The following is a 22,751-nucleotide window of genomic DNA, read 5'->3' as shown; positions in this document are numbered from 1 at the left end:
ACATTTTCCTATGAATAGACTTGAAACCTCCTAAAAATACAACTCATTTAGAAACAAAATACTTATACTGATTTTGTATATCAGGAGTTGACAAATATTTTTCAGTAAATGTTTTAGGTTTTACAGGACCTCTCTATTGGCAACTCCTCAAGTCTGCTGACTAAGTATGAAAGCAATCAAAGACTTAAGTAAGCAAACTGATGTGTCTGTGTTCTATTAAAACTTAACTTACTAAAACATGGAGCAAACCAAATTTGGACTGATGGCTGAAGTTGGCCAACCTCTGTTGTATATAATTGTTCTTTTTCATATTAATAGGGTTATTATGAGAAAGTATAAATCTTTTCTTGTCCAGATATATTATAAAATAAAGTTGAGTTATATTAAAACAACAAAGTTGTGTCAGGATATAGTCTACAGTAGTAAAATACTTACATTTACTGAGAATCAAATAAATTAGTAATGAAATAAAACATCACTCAAATTGAATAGAATATTAATAAAAGTTTTATGTTTACTTAAGCATTAGCTAAATGTTAATTTCAATGTGAACAACAGATAATCCAGTCATTTTTTAAGCTAATAATTTTTTCCTTTCACACAACTAAAGTGAGAACATCTGGTAGCTAACTTAATTTCCTTTTATTACCTTTCTCCATTTTTTAAATAAAACTTAGAAACTAAGATGAAATTTTATAATAAAATTCTGAAACTTTCCAACTTTTTAACACTGTTTTCTGAAACTTACTATTTTTGTAGCTAGTACTACAATAGTTGGGTACTCATTGTCCTAATTTTATTTTTTAGTTTAGTTTCTTCAGTCATGATTAAAAAGCTCCTTAAGACAACGAACAAGATTAAACCTAAGAAATGCTTACTATTTCATAAACCACCACCAATTTGAGATAGTAACAAATAATAAAATGACCTAGAGACAAAAAAGGTGAGTGGATTGCCTGAGCCCGCGGGTTCAAGACCCACCTGGGCAGCGAGACCTCATCTCTACAATAAATCAAAAAATCAGCCGGGCGTGGTAGCGCATGCCTGTAATTCCGGCTACTCGGAAGGCTGAGCCGGAAGGATCGCCGGAGCCCAGCAGGTCGAGGCTGCGGTGGCCGGAAGCGGCCACTGCACTCCAGTCTGGGCGACAGAGTAAGACTCCAACTCAAAAAAAAAAAAAAAGTGTTTAATCTACAAATCCTACAAATCAGGTCAGAAAACTCTTAAATTGCAACTTTAAGAGATGCTTTTAATAGTATAGACTTCAAAATGAAAATGAACTTTAAGAATTGTCTTTTATACTTTAGATACATTCTCAAATTCTAAGGGACATTAACTTTGAATAAGCCCATAGTAAATAAAATTGTAGCAAGTGGCTCAGAACACACTCAACAAATATTGGTTAAATAAATTCATGCCAATGAATCATTTTTGCCCTCAAAAAGTTACTTTCTCTAAAGGAATAAAATGTCTTTTGCAAATTAGTGTCCAGAACTGTATTGTGCCTATTCCGTTTCATAGCTGAAGAGGATGGAGAATGGCTTAGAAATGATAAGAGTAAAATTTTTCCTTCTAACCATCTTCTCGATCAGTTTCTTTTTTTTCCCCACTACTTGCCATTGGCATTTAGCTTAAATAAAGATCCTCTCAGTGAATGATAAATAACATATATAAACAAAACTGTCTTTCAAATAATTTTATGTCATTTCTAGAAAGGGCCTTTATTATATTTATATTTAATCTGTAAATTAAATATAATTTAAATATTATATTTAAAATTGTGTAAAGTAGTTGAAAAATCCATTAGATAAGTCACTTTAAGTAAAATACTAATCCTAAAAGAAAAACCTTTTAAAATCATTGTCCTCTGAATATATTTTAAAATAAAAGATAAAAACCTACTGACATCCTAAATACACCATCTGTTCAAGTGCTAGATTCCCTGCTATAGCAACACTTAAATTTTATTGTATTATGGCCGGATTCAGTGGCTCACACCTGTAATCCCAGTACTTTGAGGAGGATCACTTGAGCCCTGGGTTTGAGACCAGCCTGGGCAACATAGCAAGACCTCATTCCCACAATAAAATAAAAAAAATTAACTGGGCATGGTGGTGTGCACCTACAGTCCTAGCTACTAGGGAGGCTGAAGTGGGAAGATAGTCTCAACTCAGAAGTACAAGGCTGCAGCGAGCCCTGATCGTGCCACTGCACTCCAGCCTGAGAGACAGAGTGAGACCCCAACTTATAAAGAAAAATTACTGTATTATAAACTACTATATATCCTCATTTTGTAAACTAATTATTTTAGTTCAATAAGCATCAAGTAAGCAATAAAAACTGTTAAGTATGGTTTCAGAGAACATAAAAGATATAGGATACAATTTTAAATTTTCTCTCAATTTTACCTACTTTCAAGCTACTGCAGGCATGGCTAGCCATGAGCCAAATCTGAAAGCATCACTGAAGAACTTAATTATGTATGTTGAAATATGCAGAATATATAGTTTGTGATATATACTTAACTATGATATTAAAGTACTTACTCTAAAAGAGGTGGAAGTATTTCACAATTCAAAACAAAATCTCTGCATTCTGCATTGTCACCGGCAATATTACCAAGTGCCCAAACAGCCTTATAAAAATAAGCAAAAAAAAATTCTCTTAAGACAGTATCTTAAATAAGATGTTCACTTAAGAATGAGATTTTAATACAGAAGGAACAAAGCAACAGTTTTCAACATGTTAAAAAAAAAAGTAGAGCAGTAAGAAACAAAAACTTTTAAAATGCAACTTAATATTTTTAATCAAATTGAAAGGACATCTTAAAAGTTTTCCTTGCATACTAGTGAAAGATCTATGTCTTAAACAAAGAGTATATATAGTCTGTCTACTCTAAATCCACATGGAGAGACATCTAATTAGGAAATTTTCCAATTACAGGCATGTGCTGCATGATAATATTTTGGCCAGTGAGAGACTTCTTACATGATGGTGGTCCCATAAATTCATAATACCATATATTTGCTGTACCTTTCTAGTCTAGATGTTTAGATACACAAATACTTACCACTGCATTACAACTGCCTACAAAATTCAGCACAGTAACATGCTAAGGAGGTTGTAGCCTGGAGTCATAAGTTATACTATAAGCCATCTAAATCTGTGCAAGCGTACCCTATGGCATTTGCAAAATGACAAAAACTATGTGCTTCACAAAATGCATCCCCATCACTAAACGATGCATGACTGTATTGATACAGAGGTTTGCTCCAATACCAAGGAATCTACTCACTAGGAAGGGACTGACTTGTAAGATAAGAAGGGAAAGAGATAAAGCACAGAAAAGTGAGGTCATCACTAATACAAAATTAGCTTGGACTGATCCCTGAAAATAAGTATGAGATTAGCTGGGGTTCATTATAATTTTTAAAATAAGTGGCAGTAAAATATCATATTATTCACTTGCTAAATTTCAACTAGATGAGGAATTACACAAATGCAAATTATTTTACTGTATTCTCATTTCAGATTTTTTCATGTAAGAGCCATATGTGGTGGTTCACACCTGTAATCCCAGCACTTTGGGAGGCTGAGACAAGAGGACTGCCTGAGTCCAGGGGTTTGATAACAGCCTGGACAACCTGGCGAGACCTCATCGCTACAATATGTCAAAAAATTAGCCAGGAGTGATAGGGTATGCCTGAGATTCCAGTCACTTAGAAGGCTGAGGTGGAAGGATCACCTGAGCCCAGGAGGTCAAGGCTGTGGTGGCCATGAACATACCACAGCACTCCAGCCTGGGTGACAGAGTGAGACTTCAACTAAAAAAACAACCAAATTTTTCATGTAAACACAAAAGCAAACATGCTATTTTTCAACTGGGAAAGTTTTACTTTAATGTTTAAAATTTGAATTAACATTTTTTGTTTTTTTGAGTGGGACTCTCACTCTGTCACCCAGACTGGAGTGCAGTGGCCGCTCCTGGCCACCGCAGCCTGGACCTGCTGGGCTCCGGCGATCCTTCCACCTCAGCCATCCAAGTAGCTAGAACTACAGGCGTGCACTACCATGCCTGCCTCATTTTGATTTATTGTAGAGATGAGGTCTCACCAAGTTGCCCAGGCGGGTCTCGAACCTGCAGGCTCAGGCAATCCACTCACCTCAGCCTCCCAAAGGCGCGGAATTACAGGCTGAGCCACTGAGCCCGGCCTGAATTAACACTTTTAACATCTACTCTAGACCTAAGTTTGTTTGTTTGTTTTAAGAAAAACCTTTAAAGTAAATACATTTTCCATTCTGTGAAGTATAATACTCTATTGGTGGAGATATTAATTGATATAACTTTTTTGGAGGCCAACTTTGAAATACATAGTAAGAGCTTTAAAATTTTTATCTTTTGACAGAATAAGTCATTTTCCCTAATAAAATAATCAGCAGGCATATAAAGACTGATGACATATAATGACGTTCATCACAATGTTATTAACAATATTAATAAGAAATAACCAGAATGTACAACAACTGAGAAACAAATAACAGATTATGGTACATATCTGAGTGGATATTTAATAATCAGTAAAAATTTTCTTGGCAGAATAATGCCTTAAGAAATAGCTCCCAATATTAGTGTTAACTAAGAAAAAAATGATATAAAACAAAGCAGTGAATGGGATGGTAGAGAGAGCAATAGATTAATGTACATAAAAATGAAGCAAAACAGAAATGCTAAATTACTTGATTTTATGTAGATGGTGCAATTACATGTGAATAAACTTTCCCTCTTAAAACTTTGAACATCTATTCACGAACTTTATTAAAAAATGTTTCTAATCTAAATAATATGATTATTTTAAAAAGAAACAACAAAATAATCCACATACATGCAGAGAACAAGGAGTCAAATGAGTCCATGTTTTAAACCTGGTTCGGTCATTCACTATGGCTTTAAGTAAGTTACTAATGTTTCTAAATTCCACAATGCTTTTTTACAAATAGGAATAGTAGTTCCTATTATAGCTGAGATCACACTCATACAGAACTCAATATCACAAATGAACAGTTCAACCTTTCTCTAATTTAACACTCCCCGCAAAAAACTACTATATTTTACCACTGATATATACAGACAATTAGGCACAAAACTTGATCTATAAATCGTAATCACATATGGTATTTTCAAAAGAAAATTAAATTCTAGTATATATAACAATACAACCTAGAAACTTACCTGTTCCTGAACATCTTCATGTTCAGAATTAAGAAGTTTGATAAAAATTGGAACGGCCCCAGTTTCAATTACGACCTTGGTATGCAGAAAAGTTCCAGATGCTATATTAGTTAATGCCCAGGCAGCTTCAAACTAAGGGGGAAGAAAAAGTAAAGCAAATGAAAGCATCAAAGACATATCACAAAGGAAAAGGGAAGAAGAGAGGCAACAAAGACGCAGCTGAAGAAATCTGAAAGAAAGACTAAGTTATGATTAATAAGATTGATTGTAAGCCCGATGCAGTGGCTCACGCCTGTAATCCCAGCACTTTGGAAGGCGGAGATGAGAGGATTTCCTGAGCTCAGGAGTTCTAGACCAGCCTGCACAACATGACAAGACCTTGTCTCTACAATAAATCAAAAAATTAGCCGGGAGTGGTGGCTCGTGCCTGTGGTTCCAGCTACTTGGAAAGCTGAGGCAAAAGAATCACCTGAGTACAGCAGGTCAAAGCTGTGAGACACCAACTCACAAATAAAAAAAACCAAGCAAGATTCATTGTGAAATCATGCTTCATAGACATTTAAATCCTTAGGGAAAAAGTACTCTTGAATTCACATAGACAAAACTGAGAAAGAATATGATGAACATACATAAAATCAACAATACACAGACATATTTAAATTTGTAAATCATAAAACTCTTAATGTTTATTATTAGAGAGCCAAGTGTCCTAAGCAAGCACTTTAAAAATAAATTTTTAAAAAACACTATATGGAGCAATAGCATATTTATTAATAGTAAAGTTAGAATCATAAAAGGTACTTGTTTCCTTAGGGATCACGTAACCCCAACCTCCTCATTTAAGACATAAGAAAATCAGAAGCTGGGAGATGTAGGTATTTATTAAACATCAAGTGCTCATTATTAGCAGACTCAAGCCTGTAACTTCTCGTATTCTTTAAGCAGCAGAGCCTCTGAGAAGTTACTTATATTAATTAAATTTTAATTAATTAAAATTAAAATACACTTTACACATTATAGATATATAACAGAAGTAACTGAGAAAATTCAACCATAGCTCCAAAACAATGAACTAGTGAATTACTGAAAGCAACCTACAAATCCATGAGCAAACTAAGCAGTGACTACAGCTTACAAAACATCTCATATAAACAGATAACCTTTCACATGAACACAGAAGTCATTATAAGCAACAAAAAATTTTAAGGAAGAAATTATATTAAAAAATGAGACCACAGTCCTAACAAACTGTATGATGAAATAAACTAAAGGACAACTAAAAGGATACTCTACTAAATTGTCCCTGTTATCCCGAGAAAGCCTTAATGAAGACTAGTAAATTCACATACCTACCAGCAGACAACATGAAACAAGTGATATGAGCAAATGGTAACTGTGAAAAACCAGAGTGTATGCCAACAATTTAAAAACAGAAAAACTTACTAATAAAAAATAGAGACAGAGTTCCTATTCTACTCCATTTCATCTTAGCTATCTGGTCTCAATGCTAACTCTTCTGATTTGTCAAAAGAAGCCAAAAATCTGGATATTCACTTGAAATTTCTCGGTTTTTTAAGTCCAATATCTAGTTCATGTTTGAAAACAGATGCATGTCTGGGCTCGGTGGCTCAGCCTGTAATCCCGCGCCTTGGGAGGCCGAGGTGAGTGAATTGCCTGAGCCCACGGGTTCGAGATTTGCCTGGGCAACTTGGTGAGACCTCACCTCTACAATAAATCAAAAAAATCAGCCGGGCGTGGTAGCGCGCGCCTGTAGTTCCAGCTACTTGGAAGGCTGAGGCGGAAGGATCGCCGGAGCCCAGCAGGTCGAGGCTGCAGTGGCCGAGAGCGGCCACTGCAATCCAGTCTGGGCGATAGAGTGAGACTCCAACTCAAAAAAAAAAAAAAAAAAAAAAAACAGAAAACAGATGCAAATCAAAAAAGACTTGTTTGTAGGCCACTCCAGCCTGTGGCTTCCTGGTTTGAGGTCTCTCTAGTACTCAGACTGATCATCTGAATTAACATATTTCTTATGGACTTGAGTTACATGGCACACAGCATGTAACTGCCCAAGACTACAGTGTTGAATTTCTTTAGGTTTTAATTATAGTGATTAATAAATGCTCTAGTATCCAATATTCTTTAAAATACTGTGCTCTCTACACATGCTATCCTCCCAACCTAATATTAATTTTCCTCTTTTCAATTGGTCAATCTCTCCTTCATCCTCAAACCTAGTCCTGCAACACTATCTTTGTAATGTAACTTTACCCCAAACAGATTAAGTTACTATACACTAAGCATACTAGTTGTCATAGATCTGCTTTATGTCTGCCTTTCTCAATAAAGTAAAGAACTTCTATAAATAGGGACAATGTCTTAATTTTGGAACTACTTACATGTTTAGTTCAAACTAGCACTCAATATGCTTATTTCATATTCACACATTTCTTGTTTCATTCAGTTAAAATTTAACAAGTCAAAAAAACTAGATAACAAGAGGCCTGGGTTTCAGTCAGGACTGGGTCTTACATAATGCAAAGGAACTAGTTCTCAAGATCTCTGGTTCAAAATAATTGACAATAAAACTGTAACATGAATAAAGTAGTCTTTTCCTCAGTGACCCTTATTATAAACAGTCTCAATAATTTTTCACATTCACACATGCAACACATTCCCATGCATATACCTAAAATATGAGGACCTCTCTCAAATATTTCAGATAAGTAAGTGTACTACTACCCTGGGTTGTAAATTCAACAACTGTTATTCAAGTAACAGTCCTCCATTACAGACAATTGCATTGGCAAGTGAGGTATAGGTCTCATGCAATTCCTGATAAATGCATAAAATTCCACTCTCTACTCTTTTTTTTCTTTTTGTAGAAACAGAGTCTCACTATGTTGCCCAGGCTGGTCTTGAACTCCTGGGCTCAAACAATACTCATGCCTTGGCCTCCCAAAGTGCTTACAGATGTGAGAGCCACCATGCCCAGCAACCTTGTTCTTTATGCAGCAATCAACGTAAAGGAGCTGGGTATGGTGGCTCACACCTGTAATCCCAGCACTTTGGGAAGTGGAGGCAAGAGGATTACCTGAGCTCAAGGGTTAGAGACCAGCCTGGGCAACATGGTAAGACCTTGTCTCTACAATAAATCAAAATTAGCCGGGCATGGTGCTGCATGCCTGTAGTTCCAGCTACTTGGAAGGCTGAAGCAGAAGGATCACCTGAACCCAGAAGGTTGAGAATGCAGTGGCTGTGAGCATGCCACTGCACTCCAGCCTGAGCAACAGAGTGAGAGACTCCAACTCAAAAAAAGAAAGAAAGTAAAGGAAAGTAATTTTTTAAACATTAAAATATTTGAATACGTTAGTAATTTACCATCAGTGGCAAATTATTTGGAGGACATCTAAAAACTGTAACGATATGGTTGAGAAGCCATCCTCTTTATGACAAACCTAACTTTGGTCAAATTTTTAGTAACACTTTTGAAAAAAGAATTAATCAATCAACTAAAAATGTTTTAAGAGGTAATAGTTACAACCTGGTTAGTTAAATACCAAAATAAATTTAACTACTGCCGGGCTCGGTGGCTCAGCCTGTAATCCCGCACCTGTGGGAGGCTTAGGTGAGTGGATTGCCTGAGCCCGCGGGTTCAAGACCCGCCTGGGCAGCAAGACCTCATCTCTACAATAAATCAAAAAATTAGCCGGGCGTGGTAGAGAGCGCCTGTAATTCCGGCTACTAGGAAGGCTGAGGCGAAAGGATCGCCGGAGCCCAGCAGGTCGAGGCTGCGGTGGCCGAGAGAGGCCACTGCACTCCAGTCTGGGCGACAGAGTGAGACTCCAACTCAAAAAAAAAAAAAAAAAATTTAACTAGTAAGCTAACATTTTAGTTTGAGGTTTTCTAAAACAAAGTTATTAAAGATTGATAACTATACCTTTTTTATTATAATTAGTAATGATTTTACATACTTTTTCCAAAATTGCTTAATAAAATAATAATTCCTAGGAAAAACTAGCACTGCACTATGCCCAAGGCAAGAAAGGTGGCACTACCTTTTCCTTTCATTACGAAGTATTTACTGAATGTTTACAATATAGTCAATGTTGCAGAAGTTGCTTTCATTACAAACTTTAGCCATATGTCATTTCTAGAAAAAAATTTAAAAAGAAAACTTTAGACTCACTTGTAAAGTACAATTTTCGTTTCTTTCAAGAAATTTCACAAATCTCTGTACAACTCCTGGTTTCTGTATAACTTGATCTATCGGTGGATTAGGTTCTAAAAATTAAAAAAGAATTAAGTTATTACACAGACACAAAAAACAATGATCTGATCCCTGGGTCAATTAATACAGTACACAAAATAACTCTTTCCTAGGTTCCACTGATCCAAGTTTAAAACCTTTAGCTGAATGTAGCTGAAGACAAATGTTCTCATAATTACACATTTTTTTGCAGAGCAAACTGTACTTTTTCATTAACTGTAATAAATTTTGAAAATATTTCCTATGTAAATACTTAAATTTTATAAGTTACAATACTAAGTAGGTTTCAGTTCAAAACTCAGAACACCAACTGAAGAATAAGTTTCCACTAATTCTTTACAGTACTACCTTCGATTTCTAAGGACAGCTCCATCACTATCAACCACAACCTGCCTAATATCTCTCTACTACATGAGAATCTATTTTGTTGGGGAATTATTTATTATTTACAGAAATGCTACTGGTCTATATCTATAATTCTTGATAAATTTTCATGAAATCCAGAGGGCCTTTGAGAACCATAAAATCTCTAGGAAATATATGCAAAATTCAAACAAAAAGAATTCAGGTACAAATCATCTTTAAGTACAAAAACTTTTGGCCAGGCATAGTGGTTCACACCTATAATCTCAGCATTTTGGAAGGCTGAGACAGGTGGATCACTTGAACCCAGGAGTTTGAGACCAGCCTGGGCAACATAGTGAAACTCCATCTCAATTTTTAAAAAATAATTTTTAAAAATTTTAAATTAGTTGGGAGTGGTGGCACGCACCTATAATCAGTCCCAGCTACTTGGGAGGCTGAGGCAGAAGGACCACATAAGTCAAGGAGGTCAAGGCTGTGGTGAGCCATGATCACACTACTGTACTACAGCCTAGACAACACAGACTCCAACTCAAAAAAAAAAACAAAAACACAGCTCTTTCAAAGAATCTTTCTTCTAACTTAGCTTCAGCAAAAAGTACCCTTTGTAGTTCTTCAATAACTTCTGTTGATGGTCCTCTGCAGTCTTATTCCCACTGTTTATTGTTTTCTTAGAAAATGTACCTATCTTGTTAATTCAAGTATAACTTAACATTACCATTTGTGATAATTCACAAATCTAATCACCTTAACTGAATTCTCCTCTCCTAGATTTCAGACCATATTTCTAAGTGCCTATCAGATACATTTTTGCCTTCACACCTTCTTTTAAAATGTAGCATAACCCAAACCAAACTCATTATGTCACCATGCTTCCCCTGTCCTGCATTCACCACCCAGATTTGTCTATTACAGAGTTATCTAATCTCATAGGCAGACAAGGGAGAAATTCTCATTTCTACTTTTAACTCTTTTCTTCTCAATTCCTGTATCTGACTGCGTAACTGATCATAAATAACTCATATGTAAATGTTACCATGTGTTTAGTAAACAGGAGAATAAAAAATAGTAGCCCTAAAACTTCTGTACAAATTCTTCTTTTTGAAGAATTTTTTTTTTTTGGAGTTGGAGTTGGAGTCTCACTCTGTCGCCCAGACTGGAGTGCAGTGGCCGCTCCCGGCCACCACAGCCTCGACCTGCTGGGCTCCGGCGATCCTTCCGCCTCAGTCTTCCAAATAGCTGGAACTACAGGTGTGCGCTATCACGCCCGGCTAATTTTTTGACTTATTGTAGAGATGAGGTCTTGCCAAGTTGCCCAGACGGGTCTCGAACCCATGGGCTCAGGCAATCCACTCACCTCAGCCTCCCAAAGGCGCGGGATTTAGCCATCAAGCCCGGCTAAAACCTCTTTTTTAATTTGTAATTCAGTTCAAATCCTAAAAACCATCTTCTCAATTGTTAAGAAAGATTTATTCAGGGATAGGTCTCTTTCTTCATTTTCCCACAAATTTGCCATTCTTCTAACTTGAAAAAACTATGAGTTTTCTATAAAGTTAATAAAGGTATCTCATAAAGTTTTGTTTGGGTATTCTAAATGAAAAGTCCAGATTCTTCAAAACTCCAGACCCTAGCTTACACTATTATGGTGATAAAACATCAACAGGATAAAACAACATAGGTTCTTACTCCTTTCTCCTTCACATTAAAAAAAAATCTAAACAAAATTATAGGGCTGCAGTTACCAACTACACTTTCTTGTTTTGTATTTCCAAAAAAAATCTAAATTTATTATCCTTTTTTTTTTAAGGGACAGAAATTTTTTCTTGCTCTCCTTGAGAAGAGATGAGAGTGAGAGAAAGAAAAAAAAATAGGCTTCTGTGGTTAGCGTGTAGGGAGAAGTGGGCAATCAGATTGTCATCTATAGCTATATAAGCAAGCAAATATGTATAGTATGATATATGCACAGATGTAAGAATCCAAATATAGTCTCTTTCTGGAGAATTAACAGCCCACACTGATTGCCTTCATCTAAAAGAAAGCAATTAAAGTGCACTTGGATCATCAGCAATCTAACGTGTATCACAAACCATTATTAGTATTATATTGGCAGAATAATAATGGTCTATGTAATCTTATAGAGGTGATGAACTATTTTAGAGAAGATTTTTAGTCATTCTGACAATGGCTTTTAGTCATTGTGGCTATAATTAAAATGGGGGAATATCTGTTTCAGTACTGAAAACTAAGCCAAGAGTCATGCAAAACAAAAAAAGCCATGGAGAAATGTCTACAAAACTGGGAATGAATTAAAGGATGACTTGTTAGTTACATCCACAAGAGTGACCATAGTAGAGAAATACATAGAAGATCTAGCAAAAGATCACCAACATAGACTTAAATTAGAGGAGTAAAGGCTGGAGCTAAGGCGGCTATGGAGTAGCTAGGGGCATATTTATACCTCCCTAGTGTCAACAACAAAAACACTAATTATAATAACGAAATGCTTGCAAAAGAGGCAAAGTATCCCGTGAGTTCTGCTTCCAGTTCTAGTTGCTTTTCTATGTTTCCTACATAGATAGATCAAGTAAATATATAGTAAATATAATATTTTCTAGGCCTAGTAAGATTTGGCAGGAACTCACATCATTCAATAAAATAAATGATTCACAACTCCTGTTGTATGTTCAGCCAGGATAAGCATAATTCCATCATAAAGAAGAAACAGAGAAAACTATTATCTCTATGAAAAAGACAGTATGGTCTAAGAGAAACAGAATAACTTTCAATTCCAGCATATGAGGATAAAATTTTCTCACCAAAGAACTCCAAACTCAGTCAACTTGTTCAAAGACATCAGAAATACATAATTTAAACATGTTAAGGTTTAAAAGGAATTGTACCAATGCAACTTTCATAGGGCGGGGAGAAGGGAAGCAGTGGGAGAAAACCTTCAAGAAGTGTTCCTCTTTAATAAAAGATTAATCAAAATAAATAATCCAATAATGGGGAAGTTGTAGTATAGAAATACTGGTAGCAAACTCTGAAACTCTTAAACAATTACACCTAAACAAATTCTGTTAACCAATTATAACATGCATGTCAAAAAGAAATCTTGAAAGAGTATGATAATGTAGAAAACAATTTTTAAAATATTACTCTGAGCCAGAAAATAATCCCAACAAAAACAAAAATGTTGAAGACAGAAGCCATTCTTGATCATATGAGGACTTCTTAACATTGCTAAGCTACTCTAGTGTGGCATCCGAGGAATGAGAAAACAAGTCAAATGTAATTATGAACATGTACTGCAAAAAGAAAGCAAAGGTGAAAGTCTTGTAATCTATGCTGACCGTCTCACAAGATTTCTTTCATCATGTGTCACTAAATTCTGTCTCTCTTAGGAAGATAAGGCAGCTGAGCCAACAGCATTTTCAAAATCTAATCAGTTCATGTATATAATCTCATAAAAGTAGAATTACTATTATATAAATCCCATATATGAAACACAAGACAGACTAAAATTTAAATCTTTAATAATGAATTCTTATAAACTCAATATAAAACTGGACAAATAACATAAATAAGAAATTATGTGTTACTTATTTAAGAGCCAATAAATAAGAAAAAATATTCAATCTAATTACTAAAAAAGACCATACAAGAAGTTACTATCACGTAAGTATTTATTCCTTTCTTAAAGGTAATTGTGAGTGGTTGGTAAAAAAATACAGTGAAATGAATACTTGTACAACTAAAGATGGAAGTGTAAATTAATATAGTTTATTCCCTTCAACTCATGATTTCACTTTTATGAATATATATTAAGTTTCAGACTGTACAACCACTTCTACAGCATTATCATAATCAAAAACTGGGAAAAAAATTAAAGTCCTGATTATTATTTTATATTCATACTACATAATGTTATGTCATCATTTAGAAAAATCACGTCTGAAAAATATTTCAAAAAATTTTAAAATATGTATCTCTAACATTATTTCTTGGCAGCAAAATTAATAACTTTTATATTTACTTTTTTAAATTCTTTTATATTCTGCAATTTTTCTATAATTAATATGTGTTCCTTTGATAATATAATGTTCAAAAATGTATGTTATTTTAAAATATAAAGAGAAAACAGGACCCACTATTCTGGCAAACAAAGGTGTTTTAAAATTTTAAAAAACCTAATAAAATAAAGCTCTACCACAAAATCCTATAATATAAATAAGTATATACAAGAAAATAATTCTTGCCTTTAGAAAGCAGCTTTCTAAATTTCTGTGTTGCTGTTAGCTGTTGATCAGCATTATTAGAAAAAATCATCTGAACCATGTCTGTGGTAATAACTTCTTCCTAAAATACACAAAAGAAAACATAATTAACTTTTAAATATTTTGCATGAATAATATTTGCTGTACATACTATCGCTGAAATATTATAGAGGTACAAAATACATTTTTGTAAGATATACCTCTGGAATGGGTACAGTAGAACTGACATCTGGATCCTGTATAGGACTTTCCAGCATAGATTCATCATTTCTGGGCAAAGAGACATTTCTGCGTTTGAACAACTGCAATAAGAGAAATAAGTTTATACGCTGAGCATTGCACAAAGCATTCAACTGTCAAAGATATCTAATTTTTTCATTTGAATGGGCAAAACAAATAATTTTATAATTTAAAATTCTGAGTACAGAATTTCTCAATCATTATACCAAGAATCCTAAAGTAATTAGGAGAAGTCAAACTTTCCGAGCTAAGTTGGTTTCTGCCCTGCACAGACTATTTTGGGTCATTTCAACTTCAGATCTTTTACCAATAGCCATATGGTAAAAATATGTAGTTTACACATTTACATTTTACAGCACTCAAAAAAGAATATATCCCACACTAGATTATAAGCTGCCTAAGAATTTTTCCAAAAAAATCTTAATTAGAGAACAAATAAGTGGGCACTGTGGCTCAAGCCTGTAATCCTAGCACTCTGGGAGGCTGAGGTGAGAGGACTGCCTGAGCCCATGGGTTCGAGACCAGCCTGGGCAACTTGGTGAGACTTCATCTCTACAATAAATCAAAAAGTTTAGCTGGGCGTGGTGGCGCATGCGTGTAGTTTGAGCTACTTGGAAGGCTGAGGCGAAAGGATCACCTGAGCCCAGCAGGTCAAGGCTGTGATAGCCATGAGCATGCCACTGCACCCCAGCCTGGATGACAGTGAGACTCCGACTTAAAAACAAACAAACAAAAAAAATATATATATGTTACACAGCAAAGATAACATACGTTAACAGAGTTAATGAACTCAACATAAAAAGAATAAAAACAATTATCATGAAAGATAGCCTTGTATTTATTAATTCAGGAGTGGATAAAAATGAAGGAAAAAGAGGAAAAAACATGGTGAAGTCAGCAAGGGAGATTTATAAATACAGTCAGCCCTCTAGATCTGCAGACTCTGCATCCCAGATTCAGCCAATCTCAGACCCAAAATATTGAAAAATAAAATAATATAAAATAAGGGCAACCCATTTGGGTCCCCTCCCACTGTGGGAGTTTTTCTGTCCTCTTAATAAATCCTGCTTTTTCACAAAAAAGTAAAAAATAAAAAAATAAAAAACTAGAGATGGTAGCACATGCCTGTACGTCCAGTTACTGAGTTGAGAGGACTGCCTAAGCCCAGGAGTTGGAGGACAGCCTGGGCAACATGGTGAGACCCCACCTCTTAAACAACAACAATAAATCAATACAACAATAAAAATAATACAAATCATAAAACAATACAGTATAACAACTCAACCACATAGCACTTACATTGTATTGGGCACTATAAGTAACCTAGAGATTGTTTCAAGTATATAGGAGGATGTATGCAGGTGTCTGCAAGTACTACGCCATTTTATGTTACAGTTATCCTTCCCTGGACTAGCCATGGCATCTTAACAGAAAGAGAGAAATAAACAGACACTGATAACTCTCAAAACAACATAAGTCACTTACTCTAAGGAAACTAAATTCAGGTTAACTGACTAAACAGACCAACAGAGTCCATTCTGAAAATTATATAGGAAGAATATATTCTCTCACGCCCCTATAGATTAGAGCAAAATGACACAATATTTTATAAATAACATATTAAACAAATAATACTTATCTAAACGCAAAGTCATTACCCTACTTTACAGATTCTAAGGGACTTGAGCATCAGCAAACTGGGGGTCCTAGAACCAGTTGCCCTGTGGATACCAAGGGAGATTAAACATTTTCTAAACCAAAATGTGAGGAAAAAGTCTGGTTAAATTATTTTTGACAGCTAAATAAATATTGCTCTTCTTTAATCCGTACACACTTCTCTAATCGTTCATTCAACAAGATTTTCTTTCAGTACTTACTCTATCATATCAAGGACTGTGGGAGAAAAAAAATCATCCTATTTCTAAAAAGGGCTTTTTCTACTTTCTTCATTGCTGGTCCTTTTCACACATTTCTTTTAATTCATTTATGTGGGAATCACACCCTCGCATTTATAAATATTGTTAAAATTAAGTATATCCTGGAATAAAAATTATTGAAATACACTCTCTTAAATAATTTCCTGTTCTTTATGTCCCAGATGCAAAGTATAAACAGAGAAGGCTAAGAGATCTAACTGATGAGACAATAAAAAAAAAACAGTACAATAAAAAATACAAATAATAAAACAGTATTTTCTTTTATAGGAGGTACAGCATGAACATGAGTAGCATGGGACGATGATTATAATTAACTGAGAGGCAAGAACTATAAAAACCACATAGCAGCAAATAAATAAATGGAATTTTTAGGGGCAGATTTTACAATGACAAATGGCAATGATCTAAATAGATGCAGGAGTAAAAATTTCTTAGCAGTGGGGTAAAATATGTTCAATATAAAAGGCTTATCAATAAAACAGAAAAGACATTCTCCCAGTGACTAAAAACAGCACAGAATTCTGACTCACGAATGTGTAATGATTACGCCTAGAGTTTCACAAATTGTAATAGACTTGGCTATATTCAATTTCCTAAAACGCTTCCATTTATAATTACCTAATAATTAGCCATAATAACTAAACTTCTAAGACCTCTACATAATTTTTTTGTTAAAAAATTAAATATCTAAAAACACCTACCTGTTCTTCTCTTTTTTGTTTCCTAAGCTGTATTCCTTCTTCTTCTCTTCGTCTGCGCATCTCTTGAGGATTTAGGGCTTTATTCTTATAACTTTTCATTCTATAGTTATCCTTCCCTGGACTAGCCATGGCATCTTAACAGAAAGAGAGAAATAAACAGACACTGATAACTCTCAAAACAACATAAGTCACTTACTCTAAGGGAACTAAATTCAGGTTAACTGACTAAACAGACCAACAAAGCCCATTCTGAAAATTATATAGGAAGAATACATTCTCTCACGCCCCTATAGATTAGAGCAAAATGACACAATATTTTATAAATAACATATTAAACAAACAACTCTGACCTAAACGCAAAGTCGTTACCCTACTTTACTGATTCTAAGATGCAACAATCTTCCCTATCCCCTAAAGCTAACAGCACTTAAACCTTTCTGAAGCATCTTATAACCACTGTTAGTCAGGAAATAATCAAGAGCTATTTAGGTTTTTAAAAACTTCTAAATTACAGCTTCTAGCAAGATCAAAAAAATAACCAGCATTGAAGTATTATTTTTAATAAAAGATGGCGTAGGCTTCAATAAGCACACCTCAAATAGTTATTGAGGTCTGGCTTATCTCACTTACCTAAAAGCCACAAGGGTCATGACTTGAGTTATGATTGCAATACCAGTTTTCAATACTCCAGTTTAATGAGTTCTTTTGAAATACTAAAATATATATATATTTTCACATTTTACTATAAATGCATCTTAAAACATTAACATTTATACAGATATTTGTAGTATATATAAAATATTGTATGTAAACATAATCTTTTATCTTTGAAATATATGTACTAGTTTTACTTTTAGAAAGTGAATTATGGCCAGACACAGTGGCTCAAGCCTGCAGGTAATTCCAGCACTTTGGGAGGCCGAGATAAGAGGATTGCCTGAGCCTGCAGGGGGTGAGACCAGCAGAGGGTTTGAGGCGAGAGGACTGCCTGAGCCTGCGGGTTTGAGACCACCCTGGGCAACCTCATCTCTACAATAAATCAAAAAATTAGCCGGGAGTCGTAGCATATGCCTGTAGCTCCAGCTACTTGGAAGGCTAAGGTGGAAGAATCGCCGAGCCCTGCAGGTCAATGCTGGGGTGGCCACGAGCGTGCCACTGCATGCCAGCCTGGGTGACAGAGTGAAACTCTAACTCAAAAAAATAAAAAAGAAAGTGAATTATAAGCATTTAATGATGTATGTTGCTATTTTGATATTACCTATATGAATATTAAAATAGTGATATTATAACCTATTCTGGATTTACACGTCAAGAAAAAAGTCAGTCCAAAGCAGGGTTTCAACTTGAATGTAACATGAGAGAAAATTAGTGATGTTATTCTGGTAAATTCAGAGGACATACTTACATCCAGAGAAAATATAGTAATCAATTAGCCTACAAAGAAACACAAAAGATCTCTGCCATCCCTGATGTAGAAAAGATCGACTAATGAGCTGACAAATATTACTGTAAGCAGTAAAGCACACTGAGGCATATGCATTAAGTCCTGTGAAAGCACAGAAAATATGTGCCTCAGGCAGCTCTGACAGCCTCACTGTTCTCTCATCCTCAAGGATGAATAGGAATTTACCAGAGAAGAGAATGAAAAGGGAAATGGGAAGAAACAAAGCATTTCAAGCAGAAGAAATACAAGCAAAAACAAGTTTTTGACGAATCCCAGCATAACCAAGAACAGTGAGAAACTCTTGTTCATGACTAAACAAGAGGATGCATGGGAGAAACCAGAAACAAAGCTATCAAGTTAAGTGAGGAAACAATGGTTCCTTTAATCCAGTTGAGAAATCTGGACTTGATGCCAAGGAAAAGAATTAATGAATTAAGGAGAAGGTTGTTTCAAATACTCCAAGGAGGGATAAGAGAGATGATGAAGTCCTGAACTAAATAAATAGCTACCATAGAAATACAGAAGGCAGGTTGGATTCCAGAAACATTTCTGAAATGGATTCAGTAAGAATTAGAGGCCAAATGAATGTAACAGATATGTGGTGAGAGAAAAGGACATGGAGGATAACTCCATGGCTTTTAGCTGAGCCATTTCATTGTGTGACAAAATAACCCAAGATAGGGAATACATATGAGGGGTTAAAATAGTAGTTGTTTGCATGCTGGCTTGTTTCTGAGATAAGAACAATGACGTTAGCTATTTTATTTTTTAATTTACAATCAGTAAAAATCACTTTCAGTATACAGTTCTACGAATTTAACAAATATACAGATATACAACCATCACAGTTCTGTCACCCAAAAACTCCCTCATGCTGCTCCTACTGACCCTACCTCCACCCTTAGCAGCTGGCAGCCACTGACTTGTTCTCCCATCTCTATAGTTCTGCCTTGTCCTGAATTTCACATAAATGAAATCATAAGGTATACAGTCTTTTGAATCTGACTTCTTCTATGTAGCATAGTATCTGAGAGTCATCCATGTTGTTGGCATCTATCAAAAGTTTGCCCCTACTTATTGCTAAGCAGTATTCCACTGTGTGGATATATCAACTTATCCATATTCCAGTGAAAGAACATTTGGGTAGCTTCCAGTTTTTCATGGTTATGAATAAAATTGCTGCAAACATTCATCATGTGCAAGTGTATGTGTTAACATAAATTCTCATCTCTCTTGGTAAATAGGAGTAGGACTGATGAATAATATGACAAGTGTATGTTTCACTTTACAAAACTGCCAAACTGCTTTCCAAAGTGACTATACCAGCCTGTGTTCCTATCAGCAATGTAGAGTCCTAGCTGCTCTGTATCCTGCTTTCATTAGGTATTGTCAAGATTTCTGTTGTTGTTATTAATTGTAGCCATTCTAATAAGAGTACAGTGACTTTGGTTTTAAACATGGAGATAAAGGTAGAATGGAATGGGCTGAGGAGTTGAGAACGACTGAAAAGGTACTTTGAGCCTTTGAAGTTAACACCTGTATGTTCTATAAGTTAAAATGCATTTAAAACTAAAATTCCTCTTTTAAAATGTTTAACAGATTTCAGAAATACTGTGTGTATACAAATAGTTATCATTAGACATTGCTCAGTATAACTATTAATAACAATGTTTAGCGTTATTCTCGAATCATTATACACATATAAAGCTGTCTCATTACTAATAGCTTAGGCTCTTGGAGGGGAAAAAATAAGAGATTAGAGTTCATTACAGAGCAAGCTGAGCTTCAACACTAGTTATTTGTTAAATTATGCTCAATACATAAAAAATATCTTAGTAAAATAAAATGTTCATAGAAGTAAACCTCTTAAAAATATTTATCACCTATATATTCTAGGCCACTGGCTTCTAAACTTTTTTTTTTTAAGATTTTTAAAATTTTCAATAGCTTTGTCGGTACAAATAGTTTTGGCCTGGGCCTGTACCCACCAGTCCCACCTGCATCTAAACTTTTTTGAGCACACATCCTAGATATACTCCTCTATTATAAAATTCACAAAAAAATGGAACTTATAAAAATTAAAGTTTGAAAAGGTAAATAAACAGAAGTATTTTCTTCTCACATCTGATTGTATCACCTTGTACCTCACTCCCCAACACACACACACACTCACACCCAGACATTACTTCTGAGACCACTAATTCGTGCAACCACGTTATCACGGTTCAATATAAATTGGTTAACCGTAAGTGTAGCCCCAGCAACTCCTATCTCACGCGTTCCTTTAGTATTGACTTCTGACTTCCTGCTTCCTACTTAACACCTGCATCCTCACTGCAATTGCTTTGAAGAGGACAAGAAGGCCAGGGAAAATTATCTCCAGCGGTGCCTCACCCAATAGGACTGTCTCCTTCCCTGGAATATAAATTTAAAGACTGTACTACTAAGGCTGGGTGGGGTCTCATAAAAAGCTAAATATAAGAAATGCAATTCAGACACCTTAAAGTTGCAAACAGAAAAAAATTTTTTCATTCATAAGTTTTTTTTTTTAACCAGTTCTTTAAAAAAACATGTTGAAGTTAGGCAAATTAATAGAATCTGAACTCTGAGTTTTTCTTTTTTAATATCCACTAACAGCACTTCTTAAGCCTCCAGTCTAGGTCTGGGGAGTCTGACCGGAGTCCCAGGCGCTAAGGAGGCTGAGTCCTAGACGGGCAGCCTTGGTTTGAAGTTTCCCGTCCAGGATCTAGGGAGTCCGACTGGATCCTCGGGCGCTGAGGAGGCCGAATCCTGGACGGGCAGCCTTGGTCTCCTGGGCAGCGCTGTTCCTCGCCCACCAGCAAACTTCCTACAAAACGCCGGTCCCGCTGAGGCAGTGGCAGAGCCAAGCCATCAGTCTCCAGCATGTGTCTAGGAGCCCAGGAGCGAAGACCAGCGTCACGTTCTCTCGAGTGTCGCCTCGCCGCCCCCAGCCTTCGAGCCCTCAAGCGTGCCCCCTGGACAGGAGCTGACTGCCTCCAGGCCAGCGGTGCGGGACCGGGGATGGGGGACGCGTCAGGAGAGCACTGCGGCCCCTGCGCGAGGGCTGGACGGCCCCCGGGTAGACCTGCCAGCTCTCGGGCTCCGCGGGACGTCTGCACCCGCCAGACGCAAGCAGCCGTGGAGTCCAAGGGCGAGGGGCAACGCGGGGAAGAGCCACCGGGAAACTGAGGGCGGCGCGACGGAGCGACAAGGCCCCCAGTGCCCCTAGAGCGCCATCCGCGCGACGCTACTCCGCGCCGCCAGGAAAGGCCCAGCCGCCACGCCCCCGCGGCAACCGTGGCCGCAGGGAGCCGGAGAAACGCCGGCCCTTCGCGAGGCCCTGAGCCCTTCGCGAGGCCGGGGTTCCCCAGCCTGGCCTGTGTCACGCCCACTTACCCATGAACGTGGCGCTCCCCGCGGCCCTGCCTGCCCAGGCCCTGCAGCGACGTCTGCGGCGGTAAACGAGGAGCCACCCCTCCGCCCTTCGCGTGAAGCGTAGCCACTGGGTTCGCAATCCAAGATGGCGGCCGCCTGCGCCCCTTCCCGAGCCCCGAGGCTCGGCTCCCAGACGCCCTTGCACGCGGCGGCGGCGGCGGCGGGGGCGTGGCCTCGTGGACCGGCGAGGCTCGTGGAGCAGCCCAGCCCCACCCGCCGGGGGAGGAGCCGGCGCATGTACATTGCACTGGGTCCGCGTTGCACGCCAGATGTCTCTCGGTCTCCGTGTGCCCATGGGCGTCCTCTCCTTCCTTCACTCATCTTTTCCTGGGCTCCAGCCTGTAGCAGACACCGTTTTAGATGCAACATTGTGCTACAACAGGAAAAATCCCAGCCTCGTGGAGTTTGCAGGGGCTCGCGCTCTCTTGAGCTTCATTAACTGCTTCCTCTATGCGTTGTCTTCTGTCAGACTCTTTAATTGGCAATTTATTTGTAATTTGGGATTCTATAACTTCTGTGGATTTTTGACAAAAATGTAGTCACGGATCTATTAAATGAATAACTCCTGATAAAATGCTGTAAATGGTAACACACATAGCCTTGTAATCTATCCTGGAGTTCCACAAACTATTGAAGCTGTCCCAGAAACAATGCTAGGCGTAGGATACAAGATATATAACACAGGATTCCTGCTCTTAAAGAAGTTTGCAAGGTTTTTTTGGGGGGGGGACGAACTGTTATCAGATTTTTGTGTGTTCAACAGTTTAAAAATAGTCACAGAAGAGAAGGGATTATTTAACTGTACAAGAAGGGACTCAATAAAACCCAGACTTATTTGG

The 22,751-nt window shown here is 36.9% G+C and overlaps 1 protein-coding gene across 1 annotated transcript in view; it reads right to left on the bottom strand.

Moving 5' to 3' along the window:
- KPNA5 (karyopherin subunit alpha 5) overlaps nt 1–22,051 on the bottom strand; it is a 45,468-nt gene extending 23,417 nt beyond the window's left edge. Inside the window, exons 1-7 of the mRNA XM_008067827.2 lie at nt 21,874–22,051; nt 17,013–17,146; nt 14,335–14,436; nt 14,117–14,216; nt 9,417–9,511; nt 5,231–5,362; nt 2,547–2,635 (exon numbers count right to left, since the gene is read on the bottom strand). Of these exons, the coding sequence (XP_008066018.1) occupies nt 2,547–2,635; nt 5,231–5,362; nt 9,417–9,511; nt 14,117–14,216; nt 14,335–14,436; nt 17,013–17,146; nt 21,874–21,877 (656 nt within the window). The 5' untranslated portion in view covers nt 21,878–22,051. The remainder of the gene's footprint in view (nt 1–2,546; nt 2,636–5,230; nt 5,363–9,416; nt 9,512–14,116; nt 14,217–14,334; nt 14,437–17,012; nt 17,147–21,873) is intronic.
- Between the last annotated feature and the right edge of the window lie 700 nt (nt 22,052–22,751).

The sequence above is a fragment of the Carlito syrichta genome, unplaced genomic scaffold, assembly GCF_000164805.1.
Source record: "Carlito syrichta isolate Samal-C Ts95f unplaced genomic scaffold, Tarsius_syrichta-2.0.1 Scaffold309783, whole genome shotgun sequence".
In the NCBI taxonomy this organism is placed as follows: domain Eukaryota; kingdom Metazoa; phylum Chordata; class Mammalia; order Primates; family Tarsiidae; genus Carlito; species Carlito syrichta.
The sequence above is the reverse complement of the archived record's forward strand: the minus strand, read 5'-3'. Positions and strand labels throughout refer to the sequence as shown.